Genomic DNA, 24,253 nt, shown 5'->3' with positions numbered 1-24,253 from the left:
GAAAGTGTTTATATCAAATAATTAGATAGTCACTAAACACATATACGTCAAACTAAAAATAAAAATTAAAAGATAATATTTCAAAATCTAATCCTAAAAATACCAACAATACTATAACATATGTTACCAAACCCTAAACCGAAGGCTATCATGAATCTATCTACATCCATTCATCTATGTTAAAAATAATTTAATTTTTGTAAAACTAAATTTCCAACATTTAAAAATGTTTATTAATACATGATTATGATTTTTTTCTCTTTCAAAATATTTTTTTATAAATTTTATTAATTACTTATAAGATCTAATACATGAGAAGACCCAGAAGACTTCTAGAAGATTTCGATTTAGGCGGGAAATCTAAATTCTTCTAAAATTTAGGCGGGGACCCTAAATACTACTAAAATTTAAGTGGGATATATCAGAAGACTTCTTGGAAAGTCTTTTGTGAATCTCCGAAACCCTATAATCAAATAACTAAACAATAAAACATTTCCTTAAACTTTTAAGATACTTAAAAAGTGTTTAAATCAAGTTATTAGATAATCTCTAAACACATATAGGTAAAAAAAAATTTAAAAAAACAAAAGATAAGATTTCAAAATCTAACCCTAAATATACCAAAAATATTATAACATATGTTACCAAACTCTAAACCAAAGACTATCATGAGTTAATCTATTTTCACGCATCTATGTTGAAAATAATTCAATTTTAGTAAAAATAAATTTAAATCATTTAGAAATGTTTATTATTACATGATTTCACTTTTTTCCCATCAAAATATTTTTTATAAAAAAATTAAATTATTCTTAAGATTTGCTGAACGGGAAGACTTACAAAGAAATCTTATCTGTAAGTCTTCTCACGTGGAGGGTTATAATGGTAAAACTCAATACATGTTTTTTGTTTAGTCATAAGGAGGTTGTCGTAATTTCACTAGCCTTTTGGATTATTTTTGCATTTGATTGAATTTGTGGTACATTTTTTGTATTCAAAATCAAAATTTGAATCATTTTTGGCAATTTTCCCATTATAATATTATAAATCGTCTGTTTTACCATATCAGTTCAACACTTATAATTTTTGTTTTACAAAATATTGATTTTGTACTTTTGATGCAAAATTTTACATAAACCTTCGGTTTTATTCTATTATTTTAGTTTATTGATTAGAGATGTAAAATAAACTAGCGTACTGATAAACAAATTTGTAGAATTTTCAATAGTTCTGATAATATGCGTGAAAAACATTTATAATGAAATGAATGATCTAGTTTATCAGGTCAGGAATTTTTCGTCACTAAAAAAGCGTGTTTATGCACAAAACATCGCTTTAAATACAATTCGGTAGATGTCCCAATTTAAAATAGTACATGCGTGTATGGTATCAAATTGTTCCTCAAGTAGAAGAAGCCAAATTGCATTTTTTTCAACTATCACCAAGCCAATAAAAACGAAATACACGCTTGTCTTGGTTGCTCAATAACGTTTAAGTCGAAAATGAAACATCATGAAATAGTCTGGCTCTAGTACATGATGACGTTGTTTGTCGAGTTCTTACACACCACGTATAAGCTACTAACGTCGTCGCTCCTTCATGATTCACACAAATTATAGTATTTCCATTTTGAATATATTTTAAATGTTTTTGTTTCGAAGGGTACACAATTATTGTTTTTACTTCTTTTTTATTAACGGGATATATGGATCAAGCCAACTTGTCTTCGAGAGCGACGAATAGTCCAACTTCAATTTTTCAAATGACACCTAAAGTATTGTTTCATATCGTGTAGAGTGACAATTTAGTTCCAAGTAGGAATTGAACCCATGAGCGACGGGTATAATGCACAATTATTGTTTACTTATAAATACTCAACGTAGCGGACCACTCTTGTCCATTATTAAGAGAAGCAGTACTAAAAACAACAACGCTGTATTTTACTATTTTATCACTTGGCTAGCTCTAAAAATGCAACGTGCATTAGAGGAACCGCACTGTACCATTTCCGTCGGATCACCTACGCTCGTGGAGTTGCTGACAGACTGCGACAGTTTCCGGAAGGAGGAAGACTCGAGCTCTGTCGCCAGAAGCGATGATCCAGCTCATAGCATTATAGATGTCGAGGCTTTCCACGTAAAACCGGTGCGGTTTGTCTTAGCCTTTAACAATCTTCAATACAACGTGACATTTCGCCGGTGGTTTGATTTCTCGCGGCCTCGAAGCTCCGATACAGTGAAGACTCTACTCGATGATGTTTCTGGAGAGGCTTGTGATGGAAACATCCTCGCCGTTCTCGGTGCAAGCGGAGCCGGAAAGTCCACCTTGATCGATGCACTGGCGGGACGTGTTGCCAAGGAGAGTCTTAGAGGCTTTGTGACACTAAACGGAGAGAATGTTTTGGAGTCGCAACTGTTGAAAGTGATATCAGCATACGTGATGCAAGACGATCTTCTCTTCCCGATGCTCACTGTTAAAGAAACCTTAATGTTTGCTTCCGAGTTTCGTCTCCCAAGAAGCTTCCCCAAGTCAAAGAAGATGGAGCGTGTCCAAGCCCTCATCGACCAGCTAGGCCTCAGAAACGCGGCGGACACAGTTATAGGAGACGAAGGACACCGTGGCGTCTCCGGTGGAGAGCGGCGACGCGTTTCGATCGGTATCGACATCATCCACGACCCTATTGTCTTGTTTCTAGACGAGCCTACGTCGGGGTTGGATTCCAGCAACGCGTTTATGGTGGTGCAGGTTCTGAAACGAATCGCTCAAAGTGGCAGCATTGTTGTTATGTCGATCCATCAACCTAGCACTCGTATCATAGACTTGCTTGATCGCCTTATCATCTTATCTCGCGGAAAGAATGTTTTTAGTGGCTCTCCGGCTAGTCTTCCTAACTTCTTCTCTAACTTGGGACATACAATCCCTGAGAAAGAGAACATCACTGAGTTCGCACTCGATGTAGTTCGAAAACTCGAAGGATCAACCGAAGGAACCAGAGAGTTGGTAGAGTTCAATGAGAAGTGGCAGCAAAGCAATCTTGGACTCAGCCAATCAGCTCGACCCACCCCACATGGCTTATCCTTGAAAGAAGCAATAATTGAGAGTGTGTCAAGAGGCAAACTAGTCTCGGGCTCATCTGGAGCTGCTAATTTCACCTCCATGGAAACAGTATCTTCATACACAAACCCGTCACTATTCGAAACGTTCATCTTAGCCAAACGTTACATGAGAAACTGGATCCGGATGCCTGAGCTTCTAGGAACACGGATCGCCATCGTTATGGTCACTGCATTTCTCTTAGCCACTGTCTACTGGAAGCTGGACAACACTCCAAGAGGTGCACAAGAGAGACTGACTTTCTTCGCATTTGTCGTGCCCACTACGTTCTACTTATGTTTAGACAATGTCCCGGTTTTTATCCAAGAACGATACATTTTCTTGAGAGAGACAACTCGCAATGCCTACAGAACATCTTCCTATGTCATCTCCCACTCGCTGGTGTCTCTTCCGCAGCTTATTGCTCCTTCCTTGGTCTTTTCCTCGATAACATTCTGGACGGTTGGTTTGCGTGGCGGGTTAGAAGGCTTTGTCTTCTATTGCCTCATAATCTACGCCTCGTTTTGGTCTGGATCCTCTGTCGTTACTTTCATATCCGGTCTTGTTCCGCATATCATGTTAAGTTACATGGTCACCATTGCCTATGTCGCCTACTGTTTGCTCTTGAGTGGGTTCTACGTTGTCCGTGATCGTATACCGAGCTACTGGATATGGTTTCATTACATTTCGCCGATAAAGTATCCATACGAAGCCGTGTTAATCAATGAGTTTGATGACCCGTCTCGTTGCTTTGTTAAGGGAGTCCAAGTATTCGAGGGTACCCTTCTTGGAGGAGTTAGCGATAAGAAAAAGGTGGAGCTTCTTGAAACTCTAAGTAGATCTCTAAGCACTAGGATAACACAGTCCACGTGCTTGAGGACGGGGTCTGACTTACTTTCACAGCAAGGTATTACTCAACTGAGTAAGTGGGATTGCTTGTGGATTACGTTAGCTTCGGGGCTCTTCTTTAGGATCTTGTTTTACTTCGCCTTGCTGTTCGGGAGCAAAAATAAGAGGACGTGAAAGTAGTCGCCATAAACATATTTAAATAAGGCTTGAAACTTCAAAGTGTATTATTAGATTCTCGTTTGTTGTAGTTTTGAGCTATTCTAAAATACGGTGAACGATGGTTCACGTATCGAATTTTACTATTCGGATTATCTTTTCTTTTTCCAAACAATTATGATTATCACTTCGTTACACTTAAAGCAAAAGCATTGGCTTTGGATTACCCATAAAACGATCCAAGGGAAAAAAATAATACAGAGAGTTACTTTACTTAGACAATGTCGCTAACACTCATTTTTCGCAAGTGAAAGAAATAAGCACATATAGGTTGCAGAAAATATGGGATATAGCAAAACAACTATAGTGGAGGGTAGAAATAGGAAGAGACTGAAAAGCCAAGGAAGAGTAAGCCCCCAACAGTTGCGACCGTGCGTTGTGAGATCCTTGAAGCCAACATGCTTCCTCCTACAACCGCCAGCGATGTACAAATTGTGTGTCCCACTGATGCCCCTATCGCCACTCCTATAGCGTTCTTGTGCGTCGCCAACTTCACATGAGACACAAATAGATTGTTTTAACCACGCAAGTTTAATCTCAGCGGGCAAAGTCCAAAGACTGGTTAGGTTTCGTAAGAAGTTAGATATATGAGAGATGAAAGTGGTTCTCTCTTACAGCTATTGTTGCAATCTGGCTACGGTCTCCCCACTCGGCTAGAAAGGTTAAGATGAAGGACTGCACATAGTAGATAAAAGAGATGGGTCAAAGTTCAAAGCTCAATTACTGGCAAGTATGATCAATAATATACTTTTAGCTGTAAACAAAAAACTCGAAAGCATCTACGATGCGGAATAGAAGAACACCTCTAGAAATATTGGGGTACAAAATCTTGAGAAAAAGCGACGGAAGGGTGTCTTCCCTTGGCCCGACTCAAGCTTCTCCTCAACCTTTACCACAGATAATGGGAAGTTAGTCAACGTCATAGTTCATAAACGAGTCCAGGAATAGCGAATGGAAAGATATTTCTAACTTTTAAGTGAGTAACTAACTACTAAGAACGTTTTGCAAAATCTCTAGCAAGAAGGAAACAACTGGCAACACATGTGGCTCGAGAACTACTTACTTCCTCCATTTCCTTCTTTTGACTTGACTTTGAATCAGATGACCTCCAAGCAATGTAGAGAAGTCGTAGACCAAAAAACGCATAGAGAACTGCATGATCAAAGATGCATGATCCTTCAAGTGAGGACTCAGACTAAAAAACGAAGGACCCACATAAACTTCTAGTTAATGCTGACAGAAACATGAAAAATCAGTAATGATAGTAGCCTTTTCATTAAAAAATTCAAAAGATAATGCGAGATAAACTTAGATACAAAGATATACAGTTCAGGTCAGCTACAGTTGATAATTGTGATCATAAGGACGCATTAAAATATGATTGGACAAGTTGTAAGCTTCGGTCGACACAAAATGGAGAGGACAAAACTCATAACCATATAGTATACAGACTAGTGGTTACATACCCTTCTCAATATATCTCAGCTAACAAAATAAAATACCAATAACACAAAAAAAGAAATGATAACAATGGCGCACTCTACATACCTGTAGCAGCGCTATTAGTGTGCTTCCTCGAAATCAAGTTTGGCACAATCCTACCAAGTCCAGTAGAAAGTATCTATATAGAATAAAGGAAAAATCATAACGAATACACATACCCTTTACAGAAAAATGAAAAATCCAAATAATCTTTAGCACTTACGGTCATAACAAACAAAGCTGAAAGTGCACCAGACAAAACAGTAGCTTTAGGGTGTCGCATAGCCATCAGTGCCGCTATTATAAAAGTCTCATCGCCAATCTGACATATGATGAGCAATAAAGATCACACTTTGTTATGAGTTGAACCAAATCAACACAAATGTTAACCTCGGTGACAAGAATCATGGAGAAACTCGAGAACAAAGCATCAAAGACACCAGGGCCAGTGGCTTCGAGGTTCAAACCAAGATTGTCACCAGCAGCATCAAGTCCAATTCGTTCAGTGCCAATCTTCAAATCAAATAAAGAATATTCGAAAAATTAAAGCTAGATTCCACCAGAATTCGAATCTGAAAAATAATATTAATAGAGAGATTCCAATTCGTAAAAAAAAAAAAAAAGCAAAAAGCAGATCGAATCACCATTCCACGACGGCCAAGCTCTTTACGAGATCCTTCCGATTCATGCGTCTCATTATCAACCCCAGAGTCCTAGCAACAACCAGTTAATATATAAAGAACAAAGACGAATCCGTGGAGGAAAATGGTATGTATACCTGCGCAGAGATGGCGGAAACGAAGATCAAGAAGAAGATGGTGGAGACGAGAAGCAGGCGAGTGATGAAACCCATGAGGTGATGCGAGAGTTGAACAGATCTGCGAAGAAAATGAATCGGTTTCAAATTCTAAATCTGAGAAAGTGAGAGAGGGAGGTTGGGGATCTGAGAAAATGATAAAAATTTTACTTACGAGTTACGATTCAGAAAATCATTGGGAGAATCGCTGAGGGCTTGGTGAGCGTGTGAATAATCCTTCTTGTGATGCTGCTGCGAAACAGAGATCTGTGTGCGATTTGAATGGTGTGTTCTAATTTAGTTATATTAAAATTTCACACGGTTTCACATTATACACATATATATAAATATACTAAAATATTTTTATATAAAAATTTACTACCTTCTTTTCACAAAAAAAAATAAAAACAAAAATTAACAAAAAATAGAATTTTGTGTGTTTTTTTAAAATAATTTATAGATTATTTAGCAGTAATTTATAAATTTTTAGAAAATTAATTAAATTTATGAAATTACAGTTGATTTACTTAATTGGAAATTGATCATTACAGAAAATAAAAAAATATTATATATACTTAAAAATTTAAATATATATATATATATTATTGTTTGGGACTTTAGACTATATTACAAAGTTAATATTCACTATAATTAAATGAATATTCTACCAACAAAAAAATATAACTAAATGTTGGGTTAGGTGATCGGGGTTCCAATAGGATCTTGGTTTGGGTTCATTCGAGATATATGTTTAGGATCTAGTTAAATATGAAATAGTTTTGGTTTTGGATTTTAATCGGATTATCGATTCTAAAAATATTGATTTATATTTGATTAAACTCAATAAATTTGTTCATGTGGCTTCTTCAAACTATATTTTCAAATTAAAATTAATAATTAGCAACTCTATAACCCTAAGATATAGTATTTAAACTTAATATTCTTTATATACTAAAACACAAGTCACCTAACCAGTCAAAGATTGACACATAGTTTATGTTCTTCAAAAAACAATAAAAACAAGTTAGTTATGGACATCGTAAAATCTAAGCCAATTACAAGTTTTATAAATTATAAATAAACTTTCTATAACCAAAAAGAACTCCACGACCTATAATTTCTAGAAACTGTAGGTAAATCCTTGATTTTCTTAGATTCCTAATTTCATGGCATAATTCACAATTGCAAACTGTTTAATCGTTTATATTTTTTGTTTTCATTTTTTTTAGAAATTTAATTTTCATATTTGTGGTTTCCTTTTTTACTAAATTTGTGTTTTTTTGTAATCATATTTGTGTTTTCTTTTGTAATCATATTTATAAAATAATAGTATTTTAAAAGTTGATCCGGCATACGCTCGATTGTTTGTAATCATATGTATGTTTCTTTGTAATCATATTTGTCTATTTTAGATCTTTACCCGTAAATATAATGTTGGTTTGTAGTTTTTTTTTTGTTTTTGTAAATATGTAACATTTTTTTGTAATTTTTTAATATGTTAAAAATTTAATTTATATACTGTTATATAACTTATGGTTATCCTAACGTAGTGGTTAATGTATATTTACAGAAAAACGTAGGGTTATATAAAATATATTAATGTAGGGTCAATTTTTTTCTTGCTTGTTAATAACCGTCTTAATGTATTGGTTAATGTATTGGCAATTCCTTTCAGGATGTATAGCGGTAATGAAAAATCTAAAATCAAGAGGGACATATATGCCCGATGCGGAGATCCGGAATAATCAATAAATCATGTGTTTTTTTAATGTCTTCTATCATGTCAAGTATGAGCTCTATCTAAGATACCATCGCATCCCAATATTTTTCCTATCAGTTTGTTTTTTGCTAATATAGACCATCTTTTTTGGAGAGTTAATCTAAAGATGGATGACCATCAATTTGCATGGATATTATGGTACATATATGGAAAGGTCGGAATAATAAAGTTTTTAGCAACCTGGTTATTGATCCGAAGGAAACACTTAAAAGCATAATTGGAATCATCACTCTGGACTGAGGCACAAGTAGTAAATGATCCAATGAGGGGCCATCTGGTACATACCACTTCCATATTAACGACGTCAGGAAGATGGTGTTTCATAGATGGATCATGAAAAAGACAAGGATTTATTTTCAGGGCAAGGATGGTATAGCACTTTATCGGGTTTCGAATGTTTATTAGGGGCAAGGAATATAAGGGCATGTCTCCCACCTCTTTATTCAAAGGTGGAGGCCTTAGTTTGGGCAATGGAATGTATGAAGAATTTAAGACAGTTTCAGGTGACGTTTGCAATGGATTGTTTTCAACTGGTGAAGATGGTTTCGGAACCAGAAAAATGGCCAGCATTTGAAAGCTATCTGGAAGATATTAAGTTCTTAAAAAGAAGTTTCTTCAACTCAAACATCATTCATGTACCTACGGGCGGATAGCTTAGCACGCAGTGTTAGGAAACAACCATCTTTCGTCGTTCACATGGACGCGGAATTACCGATTTGGTTTAGAGAGTCAAATTGAGTTTGTCAATGTTTTTGCTGTAAAAAAAAAGATACATTTACATAAAAAGAATAATAAAAATTCCTTAAATAAAGAGAATAAATAGTTAGACATAATATTTATCCATATGTTATATTTTAATAGAATAGATATTTATATAAACGGTTGAATATTTAGATTTCTATGAGCTCATACTGATCTCGTAATTAATTCCAGCTAAAGCAATTATTAAATTTTAATTTTGTGGAAAAATCAAAATGTATATGTATACCATTTTTTTATGATATATTTTTGTTACCACGCTTCTCTTTACATATGATTACAACTGTTTCCATATAAAACTCTCAATTCGTATCAAGAATCAAACGTGTCGCTGGTGTCGGTTGCACTAACCATCATTTTTTATTTAGTAACTGTTAATGTTGGTGTCTTTTTAAAAATAAAAAATCTGTTAACTTGGTGTTCTCTTTATTGACAGTTTTTAGATTCAGAAAAACTAGATCCCGCTTATTAGAAATCAAATTGGTAGTTACAAAAAAAGTATGCAGTAAGCCCAGAACAGTCTATGAAATATAAATAAAAAGCCAATGGCACAAAAGTAATATGCCAAAATAGCCGTAGGGGTAAATATTAGCAATGACCCTGAATTAATAATATTGATTTACTTTATTTTTCTCTTATTGTTAATGGTTCCATCTCTTCATCATTTTTCTGGGTTTTGAGTGAAGCAAAAAATATTAATATAACTTTTTGACTACTTTTAATTCAAGTTCACTTTTCTCTTCTTCTCGAATTAATACTGTTTTATTCTTTTTATATGATCGAGCTTAAAGTTCTTTTATGGATCGGAGACGAAGGAACAATAAGGTTGCACAGATAAAGTTAAAAAATCAGACAATGCATGGAAATATTAAAGTAACTGTTTTACCACTTTTCTTTCAGTTTGTTCATTTTTATTGAGTTTTCTTTTGTTTATTATAGATTTATAGTCATGGGACAAAAGAAAGACATTTTATTTGATTTCATAAGCTTTTTAGAATAAATGACTAATCACGAAGAGATCCACAAAAATTTGGATTTTTTTACCACTTAAAGCATTTATAGGTGGTCAAGGAGAATCGAACCAAATGCGGAAGCTTCAGCTGCAACCTATTTACCACTAGACCAAGACCACTTGGTTGAAAGACAACTTATGTTGCCATGAAGGAACATGAAAATCACATATTGATGGTTTTGTGAACAAGACTCGGGTAATATTGTATATACAAATATTGTAGCTTATTATATGAGGCAAAATCATGGTTTTCTACATATTCAAACTTGATGTTAAATTTCTAAAAAAAAATAAGATTTTTTTCCCGTACATAATACGGGACCAACACTATATATATATATATATATATATATTAGACATAAATTTATTCATAATTGAACTCCAACTGTAATTGTCAAAACATAAAAACATCAATATTAACCCAAACCAAAAATATATATTACACAAAGTATTTAAGTTAATTATTCTTGTAATAGATCATTATTTTAAGTACTAAATAATATCTCACTGTATTTTGGATATGTATTAGGGATTGATCGGATTGGTACAAGTTATTTTGGGGAAAATAATTTTTTTGGGTTTTTTGGATATCTATTTGAGTTCGGAGTTGGTTCGGACAAAACCCATGACTTGGAATACCGTAAAACAAAATCCATTTGGTGTTTATGTCGAGTTCAGATCGGTTTGGATTCATTTTTATTGCGTCGATTTTGATTCAAATTTTCGAAATCAGCTTATTTGTCCAGAAACTAAAAGAATATTCTGGCTACCAGCTTTACAAATTCATTTACAAAATCAATGTCCCACCATTTCTTGTGGAAGCATTGTGGCCTAGTGTTCAAAGTTTAAAGGTTTTTACACCAGGTTTGAGATTTGATTTTCAGATAAAGCACAATTTCTTGCAGATTATAGGATGAGGTTACAAAGTACTGTAGGCAGAACCATTCGTTGTGATCATGTGCTACGGAGAGAGCCTATCCATCGATGATGTCATACATGCAGAACTGTCTGTTGATCCAAGTATTATAGGGAGAGCTACGTCGTGGAATCGCTGTTTGTGAAGTTGTTCATCAGGTTTGCATATACTGGAGGTAGTTGATCTATCATATATAATAAAATAAATATTATATGATGATGCAATACGATTTGACCAGTGTTAAAAAAATCAACGTCCCATTTAAACTTAGGATCCATCAATCAGTAAAATACCTAAAAATCAGACCATTTGTCGTAATACAATAAGAATATATCCTTTTAAAACGACTTATACTAGACAAAAACTCTCATTACCAAATAGATCATGAATCCACGAAGAAGATCCTAAAGCAACATAAGTCTGAGTGCAAAACAAATCTGTTACGCTTCTGAGAATTTTGATTTTTTTCTTGCCAAAGTTCGTAAGCTTTATGTTTCAAAAGAGAAAAGAGAGGTGGCTCTACTAGAGCCACAATCTGACACCTTTCCATGGATCTGTTGGTACATTTGGAAGGTGAGGAATGCAAACTCTTTGATGGCAAAAGTCATATCCTTGATTGACACTTTTCAACTAGCTTCTCTTCAGACAGAAAATTGGAGAAAGGCTAACCAAAAGGAGGAGGAAGTAGATGAGGATCACGACGATCCTCATGACACATTTGCTGAGAAAGTACCCTCTTAGATACCTCGAATCCCAACTTGCTAAATCGATGCTTCATAGATTGGTAATGGCAGTGTTAGTGGCATAGGATGGAGTCTTAAGGATCACATGGGTATTGAATCATTTGGACTACTTGAGTGCGATAGAATCCTCTCGGCTTTACACGATGAGATGAAATGATTAATTTGGGCAGCCTTATGTATGAGAGACATGAAGATCCACTTTGAGACGAACTACTATGACCTACTGGATATGACTACGAGTCCGATGGACTCGCCAGTTGTTGTTTTGGAGATTGATACTTTCCGGAGTCTACCTAATTACTTCGAGAGTGTGGGCATCCTTCATAGTCTTTGAAACGAGAATGGTCGGACTGACCAACTAGCGAAAGAGGCTAGGACCAGAAGCTTTACTTTTTTCCATACATATCAGACACAGTCAGATAGAAGTGCTCCTCGGAGGACCGTCTCGTCCGACCAAAACTTGGTCTAACCAAATTGGTAGTTGACAAAAAAAAGTTTCTCTATTAACACTCTTGAACAAACCTAACTTTAACTTTTTAATCTAAGGATATGGAGTTATTGGAAAACTATGTTGCCCAAGCGGTCCTATTGATACAGGTCTTGACCATAAGTCAATTTCTACATTAAGATTGTTATACACAAAATGGCATGTATACAGTCAAATCGAAGTATTAAGTTTCTAGGAATATATTTAGCTTGTAACCATTGTGTATTCAGAACCTACATTACAAAACTTCAAATCTTTGCTATGAAAGTTAAAGCCTAGTAGAAAATTTGTTATTTTATATGGCAAGTTATATCAATACATTTAATTGTAACTTTGAAATTTTACATGCCATCAATGGATGTGATAATCATTGTTCCAAATACGAGCATATGATAAATCCATTAATTATGATATTTTTGAGTGTTTCCAGCTTTACAAATATGAATCTTAGCAGCAACATCTTCTTTTCCGTTGGTATCTCCTAGTATGAGTGCAGGGTCGTGCCTGATACCAAGCAGATCAAGCATTGGTTTTGGAGCCAACAAAAGAATATTTATTTTAGGGGCCAAGGATAAGTGAAGTTTCTCTTTAGTTCTGGTGGCAAAAACTAGATATATACCAGCTGGAGGTTATGGGTTCAAATAACAAGGGAACACCTTTTAATATTTTTATGTTTTAGACCAAATTTTTTTTTTTGCTTCTGGGCTTGAAATTGTCAGGCCCGGCCCAGTATGAGTGCATATATATGGATAATCTTTTCTCGTATTGTTGAAGCTTTCATACGGACCGTATCAGAAACTCACGAGCCTTATTTTAACTTGGTGAAAAGGAAAAAAAAATATTTCTGCAATTAAGGATTGCAGTCCACAAAGAAGGAAAACACTCTTAATTTTATTGAGTCACCAAAACTCACTGTTTTTACTATTTAACAGACGTAAACGTCTAACTAAAGTTTGACTTGTACATGACTAAAAAGGCTGAGTCAATAGAAGTTTAGGATTATTTTGGAATTTTTAAAAAATTTTAGTATTTATTTGGCTTACTTAAAAGTTGGAGCTTTGTTTAGTTTATTTTTGAAAGTTCGGGATTTAAATGGCGGTTTTTCCTATGATAAATCCATTAATTATGATATTTTTGAGTGTTTCCCACCTTTACAAATATGGATCTTAGCAGCAACATCTTCTTTTCTGCTGGTATCTCCTAGTATGAGTGCATATATATAGATAATATTTTCTCGTGTAAGAATGACATTGAAGATAATTGGATATAAATTCTTTACCTATTGAAAATCTGGTATATTTGAAAAGTGCAAAGTTATAAATTGTTCAAAGGAAACAACAAAGATTCCTTAGATATTGTTAGATATGTGGAAGCGAAATGTTAATCATGGTTTGAGACTAATAGTAAAAATATAGATATACCTGAAAAGCGACAAAATCAATCATATATCCCAGCCGTAAGCTTACATAAAACTTGTATGGTTGGATCATGGACACAGCTCATCTTAATGATTTTGGATGGGTTTGGACAAACTCTACGGAGCAATTTCAACTTTTGGAAGCTAAAAAAGTGTCACTAATACATACAAAGCTTGTTATTCTTTCTTGGGACAGAATGCATAGTTTCCTGTTCATGACTAGTGATCTTTTTTTCCATTCATCTCCACTTGTTTAGAGTTTCAAAAATTATTATTTAATCTTTTTGGCGGCATCAAAAATTATTACTATTTGACTAGAGATTTTTAGTCAAAGATAATATGAACTGTGATTGACCAAAAAAAAAGATTATATTAATTGTGAATCTGTGGTGCCTACCATTTCGTAATGGGCTCCCGATTCAGACTATTTGTACAAGAGTCCAATGCTTGGTTAAAACGACGTCGTTTAGCAACTCATGTACAAGAGTCCAATCGCCTTCGACCTCGTTAAAGACGAGTGAAAGAGAAGAAGGTTCTAGGGTTATATTTGTGTAGCAAGTAATGGCGTTAAGAAATGCTCTACTTAGATACCTTAGAGTCAATGTCACGCCTACTCTCCGAAGCTCGAGCATCACTTCTCATCGAGGCGTAGCTCCCTTGTACGTTATTCTTCGTCGTCGTTTCTCCGAGGAAGTCAGAGGATCATTCCTCGACAAATCCGAAGTCACAGATCGTGTTGTCTCTGTCGTCAAAACTTTCCAGAAAGTAGAGCCTTCTAAGGTAATTGCGAGCCTCAATTATTTTACCACCACCAATCTGAAAATCCATTTAGTTTGATTTTGATTGGAATGATAGTTCTTCTTATGTGTCGAAACTAGCAATACATTGCGATAGATTGGAATGATAGTTCTTTTGTTTTGTTTTTTCACTTTATGTGGACAAGAACCTGATGAACCATATATATATATATATATATTTGTTTGATTTGACTTGATACTTTAAAAGTATGTGTGATTCGTGTTGTTGCAGGTGACATCAAAGGCACACTTCCAGAATGATCTAGGGCTGGATAGTTTGGACACAGTGGAGGTGGTTATGGCACTAGAGGAAGAGTTTGGATTCGAGATACCTGATAACGAAGCAGATAAGATACAGTCCGTCGATCTTGCTGTTGAGTTTATTGCTTCCCACCCTCAGGCTAAATGAGTCATGAAAATCAAACATGTTTCTTTTGCTAGAGTGAGACATTTTCAATTTTTTTTTGGTCATGTTTGTTAATGCATCTAGAAACGTGATTCGTCTTCTTTATGCATCTGAGAAGATTGTAATTAATTTGGAGTCTATCTTATGGTAGTAGATCATAATATATTGAGACGGTCTTATTTCATCAACCGAGACTTGTCTTCCTTATTACCATCAAACAATATTCCTTCAGTTTCGTTGTATAAGATGTTTCAGAATTTTCTTCCTTCATTTTCTTTTATGTTTCTATGCAAATTTTATATGATCGATGATACATATGACTAGTGCTAATATTCTGTAGCATCTTTATGTGTTGAGTTGTTTTAATCTTTGCGTTAGAACAGCATATATTTCGATTTAAAAAAAAAAGAATTCAAAGAAAACATCGGACATTGGTCAGGTTCTAAGGGGCAGGCCATTCCTTGAAATGTCCTAACACGATCTCTAGATGGTAAAGCTTCGCCGCTATGTTCAAATCCGTCGCCGTGACAGTTTCACCAACGACGAAGGGGCCACCGTGAGTCTTGAGGTGATTGTCCAACGCCTCGAGCTCATACAACAAAACCTTCTCAGTTCCGTCATTGGCGTGGCAAACTCAGGAGGAAATCATCACCAGGGAAGGCTCCGGATACTTTTCCTCGATGATTCCAACTATAACATCGGAATTTGCCACCCAATTCTCATTGTCATCGAACTTCACCAACGGAAACTTTCGCTCGGGACTAATAGCCAAGAACCAGTCGGGTATAAAGGACAGTCACCAAGAACATCAGGTGCACCTGAAGCGGCCTTTACGCAGACTTATATTCCCATTTGTTGTTCAATCAAATGTCTTTCCGTGCCTCCCAACATTCTTCAGTTTGTCTTTACACTCTCCCAATGTCTTAATAAAGAATACTCCTCGGTTGTTTATTTCCCTTAACAATGCATTATGCGACTTTTGATTTTGAATGCGATATATATGATTAAAAAAAGCTAATAATTTTGTGGTATTTTGAAGTATCTAGCCTTGACAACACACTAACCATGGTTTCAAAATACGGTTTTAGAAAAGATATAATAATATAAAACCTGAATCATGCCACAATGAAATCTTTTAACTCTTTAAACAATGAAGTCTAAAATTATTTGTCACTACACGTAAAATCAAATAACAACGTTAAGCCAGTCATAACACCAGCTGGATAGTCTGGTCGTTACCATAACTAGCCTACGAATGCAGGTTGTTCCAGTGACATAGCTCCACAAAAGATATATTTGAAAAAAAAAACTGAGAAAGGAAATGATCAATCATCTTCTCCTGGGTGCGGAACCGGGCTGAATCGCTGCTGGTGCTTGCCCTTGAGACCCCACAGGTTGTTCTTCAGCCATGTTACTCGCTTGTGTCACAGCATTCATAACTATGAGTCCAAGTGGTATCAAGTACATCCACTGTCATTCCAAAGTTCAGTTATTTCCAAGTCACATCCACGGTTTATAATTTCATTATATAAACGAAATTAGTGTGTGTTTTACTCTATAACACTCACATATTTTGCCCAAAATGATCTCTCTACTGGCGCTTCTGCTTCACCTTCCATATTCTCGCTACTGCCAAGAATCTCCTCCGTGAATATCGGAGTTCTGCAAAAAGAAAATTTACAAAATAAGGTTTATGTGTATGTCAATAACTCAAAATCATTAGATGGCTTTATAAAATAGATGTACACCAACTGATGTTTCTACCTTGGTGCCTGCTCACTACTCTTCAAGATGGTGTGGGAGTTAAATGTCCATTTTCCTGGCTATATTAAACACAAAACATTTATCAGACACTCTAAACCAACAACATTCTAAGAACCAGATTCAGTAAACCACAGTAGATAGGTGGTTTCAGTTCTTAGAATACCAAAGAATGATTAGATAACATGTGTTACTTACAAGTTTCAACTGTCGAGGATACGGGCATGCTCCAGGAGAGCCGTAACTGACTGCCAAAATGTTGGCACCATCCTGCAATAGAGTAGGAAAGTGTGACAAGTTAATAGCGAGAAACTAATTGTCACACGACGCTGAAACCTAAACTGTAAGAAACTGATTCGAAAAGAATATATTATTACCATGTGTATAGCGATATGCTCATCCAAACCATCCCGTGGAAGACATCTCTGTGATCAAAGTTAACATTGAGCAGAGGGAAAGATAGAAAAGAAAATAACAAAAATCAAGCAATTAGCAATGGCAATGAAACGTTTCTATGTTTTAACCATTCCAAAGGTAACAGGTTTGGACTTATATCTAAAAACAAGTAAATTAGAACACGTCGGAATCACAGAAGTAATCTTATCTCAAAGAAGTAGAAGGGAATGGTTAATGTCTGTAAAAAGCTGCAACAAGATTAACCTAGTAGAAAAATACAAGCAGGTACCAATAACTCAAAGAAAAATATATTTGATACTAAAAAGAACTTAATAATGTGAATGATAATTATAAGAAAGAGTTGTCTCTAAGCTTTTTTGGCAGTAAGATGGTGAATCAACTGCAAACTTGAGATCAAAGATTAAAAAGAAAAAAAAGGAGAAGAAGTGAACTTACAGCTCTCACTGATGCAATCACATACTCTCTCCCAGGTGGAGTGACAACATTAGATGGGAGTCTTATTCTATAAAAGTCATCTCCTTTGAGCAGATTCTACAAAACGAGTTTTCACAGCAAAGGCAGAACTTTATTCTTGTGTATTTTTCAATATTAAAATTTTTAAAAAGAAACAAAAACTTACTTGAAAGGCATGTTTCTCTTCATCAGAAAACTCATTCCGAGCGAACCGCAGTTTCGTTAATGTCTGCATCCGACAAGATTTATGGTTAAATAGCAAATCAATTTGAGTTGTTTGCACCAAAATCTAATCTCTGATTCTCTAAAGTCTATGTAACTAAGACTATCTACGATCGATCGATGATGGGGGAAAAGAGAGCAGACCTGACCGCCATGGCTCCAAGTCTTGAGGCGAGCGGAGAAAGTACCGGCGGAGGAGAAATCAGAGTCTCCGAAGGCATGTTCGAGGGTGAATTGGATCTTGGAGTCCAGATCAGGATCCGAGTACCGCCTACGGATACTCGGAGTCTGCTTCGGAGGTGAATCTGAGATAACTGGTTCGGGGGAGCGAGGATGGGATCCTCCCTCAAGACCAAACTCCTCGTCGTCGAGGAGGAGCTCGTCTGATTGGAAAGCGAAGGAGGAGGAGAATAATAAAGTGGAGAGGAAGAGCACAAGTGTGAGATTCGGCATGGTCACCGTCGTCTTTCTTGTTCAAGCCTATATCAGCCGAGAGAGAGGTTTGGACTTTGGATCCAACACAAGAACACAAGACTTGTTTTCGTCCAAACTTTAGATTCATTAAATTGCAATCGACCCCCTTTTGTATTTAATAAATATCCGTTTTCCGACTCCTAAAAATTCTGATTCTCCATTATATAAACTATTATTTTTTCTTCATCTTATCAAATTTAAAACTTTGGTGATTGCTTTATATATTTTATTAAAGATTTTTTGCAGAATTAACCTATAACTTAAATTCAAACACAAAACTAACCTTCTTTTTTTTTTTAAAATTGGTTTTGCCCTATTCACCCCGCAAGTTCATATAATTTACGAAAATGTCATCAATTTTTTTTTTTTCGAAAATGACATTTTTACTCTCTCACCCTCATCATCTTCAAGTAATTACAAGATTACCATTATCATCAATACCACAACCAATATGAACAACCAATTTGAAGCTCTTAATGCTCCCAAAATCGATTTACCCTTCTTCTTTTTCCATTCTTGTGAACTAAACACAACATATCTCTCACTTTCTCTCCACAAAGAGCTAAAAAAACCCAAGATTTTGATTATAAATTTTTTATGGTTCATAGAGTCATAGAAGCTAACGATTCTGGATGGGTTACTTTCGTTTGTGATTCTGTGTGCTTGGAGAAGCCTTATGTATGCTAAGGAACTTATCTCACCAATTTAAGGTATGACATCGAGTTTTTTTCCAGATCTGTTCGTCAGACGACTTACTTGGGAAGTCGTCTGGCTGTAGACGACTTACCTGGAAGTCGTTTGGTCAACGCAGAGGTTATTTTTGCAATTGACTTTGAAATCTGTAACCTGAGACGACTGAAAGTTAAGTCGTCTGTTTTTGTTTGGTTTCAAAAAAATTTCCAAAGAACCTAGACGACTTACATTTCAGTCGTCATAGGTTAGTTTTGCATTTGACTGGATAATTTCAGAAGTTTGACTTCCCCAGACGACTTACATTTCAGTCGTCTGGCGAAAATTAAAATAATAATATTTTTTTAAAAGTAAACGACTTACAATTAAGTAGTCATAGGTTAGTTTTGCAATTGAAAAAAAAAACTTCAAGATTTAATTATACACATACGACTTATAATTCAGTCGTCCACTGAAATGTAAGTCGTCCAGAAAAGTCAAACTTCTGAAATAATCCAGTCAAATGCAAAACTAACCTATGACGACTGAAATGTATGTCGTCTAGCTTTTTTGGAGTTTTTTTTAACCAAACAATAGTAGACGACTTATTTTTCAGTCGTCCGAAATAACAGATTTCAAAGTCAATTGCAAAAATAACCTCTGCGTTGACCAGACGACGTATAGTTTAGTCGTCTGGACAACTTAGATTGAAGTTGTCCGCGTCTTCTCCGCTAGTTTTTAAGTCTGCTACGTTAGTTTTTGAATAACTTGTATTTTTAAGAGTGATAAGTAACTTCAAGATATATAAAACTCATATTTACAAAATATGTTCTCTCCCTTAGTTTTACTAAATTTGACTAAGTTTTTCAACGCAAACTTATAAAAAATATGATATGCTTTGACTAGTTACTATTGTTTGTTTCCATCTCTTAAGTATTATTGTTATAGACAATAATGATGACTATTGTTATGAGTTGGAAGAAGGGTTAAAATGCTTCTTAAAATGTTGTATCAATATGAAGCTACCAACATTCTTGTTTATTAAGATGAGAAAAAGGCCATTGGAGTTTATTATTGTATATGAGAGATCCAAAGATAAGAAAAAGGCTACTAAAGTCTATTATTTCATTGATTTGTAAATGTGTAAACACATTGTTAGCACATTTAATACATCTTGGAAAACATTATTACTGATTTTACAAAAAAATCACAACTAAAAGAGTAGACATGCAATTCACAAAACAGACCACAAACAAAACTATTATAGATCATTCCTCTACAAAGACAAGCTTGGACTCCACTTGATATGGAAGAAAAATTTGTCAGAAGACTTCCAGGAAGTCCAGACGACTTTTAAGAAGTCCAGACGACTTCCAGGAAGTTCAGATGACTTTGTCAGAAGACTTTTAGGAAGTTCAGACGACTTCCAGATGACTTTACAGGAAGTCCAGACGACTTTTAGGAAGTCCAGACGACTTCCAGGAAGTCCAGACGACTTCGAGGAAGTCCAGATGGCCGTGTGAGCCTGGCCGGTTTGGATCGATTGGCCACTCCTTACTCTGACTTCTTCTACTCTGTTTCTTTATATATGTTGTGCTATGGATTGTTTTATGATGTACAGGGAAGGACCCATTGATCTTAAGGCCTTGGCCTGATCAAATTCCCATGAAAGTCCCTTGCTCTTGTGTGGGCTGTTCATGGCCGAGATCACTATGATCTGAGCCGATTCTTTTGAATCTGATTATGGGAATATTTTTCTTCTGAATTATCATGAGTTTTCATGAATTTTATTTGGTATTTGGATCTCTTTTTAGAGGGGTCAGATTTGACATTTTTGATGATGGTTCTTGATTAGATTGGATCCGACCATGCAATGTGATTGATTCTTGTTTTGTAATCTAACCTTGCGATTGTGTGTTTGTTTGTGTTGGATCCAGGACCAGAAATAGACCGTGGTAAGGGAAAAGCACCATGAGGACCGCGGCCATGGGAAGATGTGTGGTGATTGGGTTGATTCTGAAAATTGTGTGATTATTGTAGCCTATTGTGCAACTTGTGAACTTATGCGATTCTAGTGTGTATTCTATTTATTAGGATGATGAATGATGTATGAACCTTGGTTAATATCTATGAAATATCTATTTGCACTAGTTGTTGCTTGATTGTTTAAGTGTGAATGTTGGAACCTCCAAAACTCTGAAAAAGACTTAGAATTATTTAACACTTGAACTTGAATATGAAAGATGGAACTGGTTGTGTTGTTTAGTGAGGCCGCGGTCTGGTTGGATTGAGGAATCCAGGATCGGGTCTTACAATTTGGTATCAGAGCATTCTTGATTCTAGGATTTGTTGGGGTTATTGGTTCACCACACACTTGGCCGTTTGGACTCATGGTGAGATAGTTGGGTTCTAAGTAATCTTTTGTACTGATTAACTTAAGAGTGATTGAGGTTTGTGTGTTCAGTTTTGGACTAACCTTTTGTTTGTGTTTGTAACTCCTAAGGGTACAAGAAGGTACAAATCTCGGAAAGGAAAGGAGGCAACTGGAGTGTCTGGAGCAGTGGGGCAGGATGGTGCTGAACAGACCGGGGTGTTACCAGCTGGAACCATTCCAACCACGGTGCTACCCGCTCTGGTGGAGCAGGTGGACAATGCAACCGGACTTCCAGTGGGTCCAACTCTTCCTACTGAGGTTAATGAAACTAATGTGGACGAGCAGCAAGAGCAAGTCCATGGAGACGATACTGGGTCGTCCAATGTTGGTGCTGGGAGTGGCTATAATGTTGATGCAAACAATGTTCGGGTCACTGGTGCCGAGGAGGTCATTGAGCCGACCATAAGGGGCTTGGTGGAGGCTATGCAGATCATGGGAGCTCAGATAGCCTCCTTGACACAGGCTTTCACACCATTGGTGAACTCGTCCGTGGGACAGGCTAATCCCCCGGTTCGGGTTGCTGCTGGAGTGGCTGATGTTGGTGCTGGTCGTGTGGCTGAGGTGATTGAGATAGACCCACCGGTCAGGCCAGTGCGTGGTATGGACTACCTGAAGGTGCTGGAGCATATCTCCAAGTTGGGAACCAAACACTTTGCTGGAAGTGTTGATCCTATGGAGGCGGACGAGTGGAGAACCAGGTTGGTTCGAAACTTCAAGTCCACACGATGCCCTGAGGATTACCAGAAGGACATAGCAGTACACTTCCTGGAGGGAGATGCACATAACTGGTGGTTAGCTTTGGACAAGCGTACCAATGGTACCATTGAGCACTTTGCTGACTTTGAGGTTGAGTTCAACCATAAGTACTTTCCTGCTGAGGCGTGGGATCGTTTGGAGTCCAAGTTCCTGGACTTGACTCAGGGACGGAGGACTGTTCGTGAGTATGAAGAAGAGTTCAACCGACTCAGGAGGTATGTGGGAAGAGAACTGGAGGATGAGAAGGTTCAAGTCCGAAGGTTCATCCGAGGCCTAAGGGTAGAACTTCGAACCTACTGTTCTGTTTGTAAGTTCCACACGGTTTCTGAGTTGGTTGAGAGGATGGCCTTGCTGGAGACCAACCTCACCGAGGAGGGTAAGCAGAAGATGAAGAGTGTGGTGGTATCCTCGGGTCAGAGTGGTGACAAGAAGAGGAAGAGGGACTCGACCGAGGAGGGTAAAACCTCAAGTGGTAGGTCAGAGTGCCCTAAGTGTGGACGATACCACGGTGGAGAGTGCTGGAAGGCCATGGGTGCCTGTACTCGATGTGGTAAGATGGATCACTCAGCCAAGGATTGTCCAAGTCCGTTGGGTGAGTCCAGGACCTGTCACCACTGCGGCCAGAAGGGCCACTACCGCAGGGACTGCCCTAAGCTGCAAGGCAACCAAAGTAAGGGACGTGGGGAGGCTAGCAGGCCAGTCCAGGGAAGAGGCCAGACCTCAACACCTCGTGTGTATGAGCTATCCAAGGAGGTGGTTGGGACTCAGCCTTTCCAAGCGATCACTGGTAACATTCTAGACTACTACTTTTACAATTCCAGTAGAATTGCATGGTATGGAATCTAGGATGGATAGATATACTTTGATGGGTCTTGTGTAGGGACCTTAAGTATTGGTGGTGTGGAAACACACACATTATTTGATACTGGAGCTACACATAGTTTTGTGAGTCCAAGTATGATAGGAAAAGGTTTGTTCCAGTATGGAACATGGGATGGTCCTGAACGAGTGAGTGCGGCCGGAGGGCAGGTTATGAACTCACTCGGTCTGGTTAGGGACATCCCTGTGGTGATCTTGGATAGGCCGATGCCTATAGATCTGATTGTTGTCCCCCTCAAGCATCACGAAGTGATCTTGGGCATGGACTGGTTGGGAAAGTATCGGGCAACTCTAGATTGTCACCGGGGAAGGGTGCAACTTGAGAACGAGTTTGGACCCCCGATCAAGTACCAAGGAATCAAGCCAACCTCTTGTAGTTTGGTGGTTTCAGCAGTCCAAGTAGAACGGATGCTTGGAAATGGTTGTGAGGCCTTTTTGGCTACCATTTACACTGATGAGGTTGTAGGGGCCTGTGACCCAGAGGGTATACCGTTGGTTCGGGAATTTCAGGATGTGTTTGGGGCACTACAAGGCATTCCCCCTGATAGGGCTGACCCATTCATCATTGAATTGGAACCTGGAACGGCCCCATTATCAAAAAGTCCATATAGAATGGCACCAGCTGAGATGGCAGAGCTGAAGAAGCAACTTGAGGAGTTGCTTGAGAAGGGGTTCATACGCCCTAGTGTATCACCTTGGGGAGCACCAGTCCTATTTGTAAAGAAAAAGGATGGTAGCTTTAGGTTGTGCATTGATTATAGGGGTTTGAACATGGTGACTGTGAAGAACAAGTACCCTTTACCCAGGATTGATGAGTTGTTAGATCAACTCCGTGGAGCCAAGTGGTTCTCCAAGATTGACCTGGCCTCTGGGTATCATCAGATCCCCATTGCACCAGATGATGTGAGAAAGACAGCGTTCCGGACCAGGTATGGCCACTATGAGTTTGTGGTTATGCCGTTCGGACTGACCAATGCACCTGCTGCATTCATGAAGATGATGAACGGCATCTTCAGGGAATACTTGGACGAGTTTGTGATCATCTTCATTGATGATATACTCGTGTATTCCAAGACAAAGGAGGACCATGAAAGACACCTTAGGGCGGTGTTGGGCCGCCTGAGAGAACAGAAGCTCTTTGCTAAGCTAAGCAAGTGTAGCTTCTGGCAGAAGAGCATTGGGTTCCTTGGACATGTGGTGTCTGATAAAAGAGTCTCAGTGGATCAAGATAAGATCAAATGTATTCAGGAATGGCCACAGCCAAAGAATGCTACGGAAGTTAGAAGATTCTTGGGGTTGGCTGGATATTATAGGAAATATGTCAAGGGGTTCTCGAGCATAGCTCAACCTATGACTAAGCTGACAGGCAAGGACGTGAGGTTCACATGGTCTGAGGAGTGTGAGGAAAGTTTTGCAGCACTCAAGAACATGTTGA

General features: G+C 37.2%; 4 protein-coding genes and 1 pseudogene across 4 annotated transcripts; 2 read left to right on the top strand and 3 right to left on the bottom strand.

Annotated features, from left to right (window-relative positions):
- The first annotated feature begins 1,830 nt into the window (after nt 1-1,830).
- Nucleotides 1,831-4,270, top strand: LOC106408888 (ABC transporter G family member 19-like). The gene has a single exon (XM_022717845.2). The coding sequence runs from the start codon at nt 1,846-1,848 to the stop codon at nt 4,114-4,116; it is 2,271 nt and encodes a 756-aa protein (XP_022573566.2). The 5' UTR covers nt 1,831-1,845; the 3' UTR covers nt 4,117-4,270.
- Nucleotides 4,271-4,296: 26 nt separating this feature from the next.
- Nucleotides 4,297-6,781, bottom strand: LOC106411308 (GDT1-like protein 3). The gene is made up of 10 exons (XM_013852050.3): nt 6,612-6,781; nt 6,419-6,518; nt 6,285-6,353; nt 6,031-6,153; nt 5,864-5,962; nt 5,707-5,779; nt 5,222-5,310; nt 4,962-5,045; nt 4,774-4,833; nt 4,297-4,648 (listed from the first exon to the last, which is right to left on the bottom strand). Exons 2-10 carry the CDS (start codon nt 6,491-6,493, stop codon nt 4,460-4,462), a joined length of 861 nt encoding a protein of 286 aa, XP_013707504.2. The 5' UTR covers nt 6,494-6,518; nt 6,612-6,781; the 3' UTR covers nt 4,297-4,459.
- Nucleotides 6,782-14,016: 7,235 nt separating this feature from the next.
- LOC106409112 (acyl carrier protein 2, mitochondrial-like) lies at nt 14,017-15,018 on the top strand. The gene is made up of 2 exons (XM_013849796.3): nt 14,017-14,330; nt 14,580-15,018. The coding sequence occupies exons 1-2, from the start codon at nt 14,112-14,114 to the stop codon at nt 14,754-14,756; spliced, it is 396 nt and encodes a 131-aa protein (XP_013705250.2). The 5' UTR covers nt 14,017-14,111; the 3' UTR covers nt 14,757-15,018.
- LOC106408887 lies at nt 14,780-15,605 on the bottom strand (annotated as a pseudogene).
- A 266-nt stretch (nt 15,606-15,871) lies between these two features.
- On the bottom strand, nt 15,872-18,268 carry LOC106407216 (ER membrane protein complex subunit 10). Its single transcript, XM_048777346.1, has 8 exons — nt 17,751-18,268; nt 17,551-17,613; nt 17,367-17,462; nt 16,892-16,939; nt 16,713-16,784; nt 16,518-16,576; nt 16,322-16,415; nt 15,872-16,223 (listed from the first exon to the last, which is right to left on the bottom strand). The coding sequence occupies exons 1-8, from the start codon at nt 18,057-18,059 to the stop codon at nt 16,083-16,085; spliced, it is 882 nt and encodes a 293-aa protein (XP_048633303.1). The 5' UTR covers nt 18,060-18,268; the 3' UTR covers nt 15,872-16,082.
- Nucleotides 18,269-24,253: the final 5,985 nt, after the last annotated feature.

The sequence above is a fragment of the Brassica napus genome, chromosome A4, assembly GCF_020379485.1.
Source record: "Brassica napus cultivar Da-Ae chromosome A4, Da-Ae, whole genome shotgun sequence".
NCBI classification, from domain to species: Eukaryota; Viridiplantae; Streptophyta; class Magnoliopsida; order Brassicales; family Brassicaceae; genus Brassica; species Brassica napus.
Note: the sequence above shows the minus strand (reverse complement) of the source record. Positions and strands in the feature narration are given on the sequence as shown.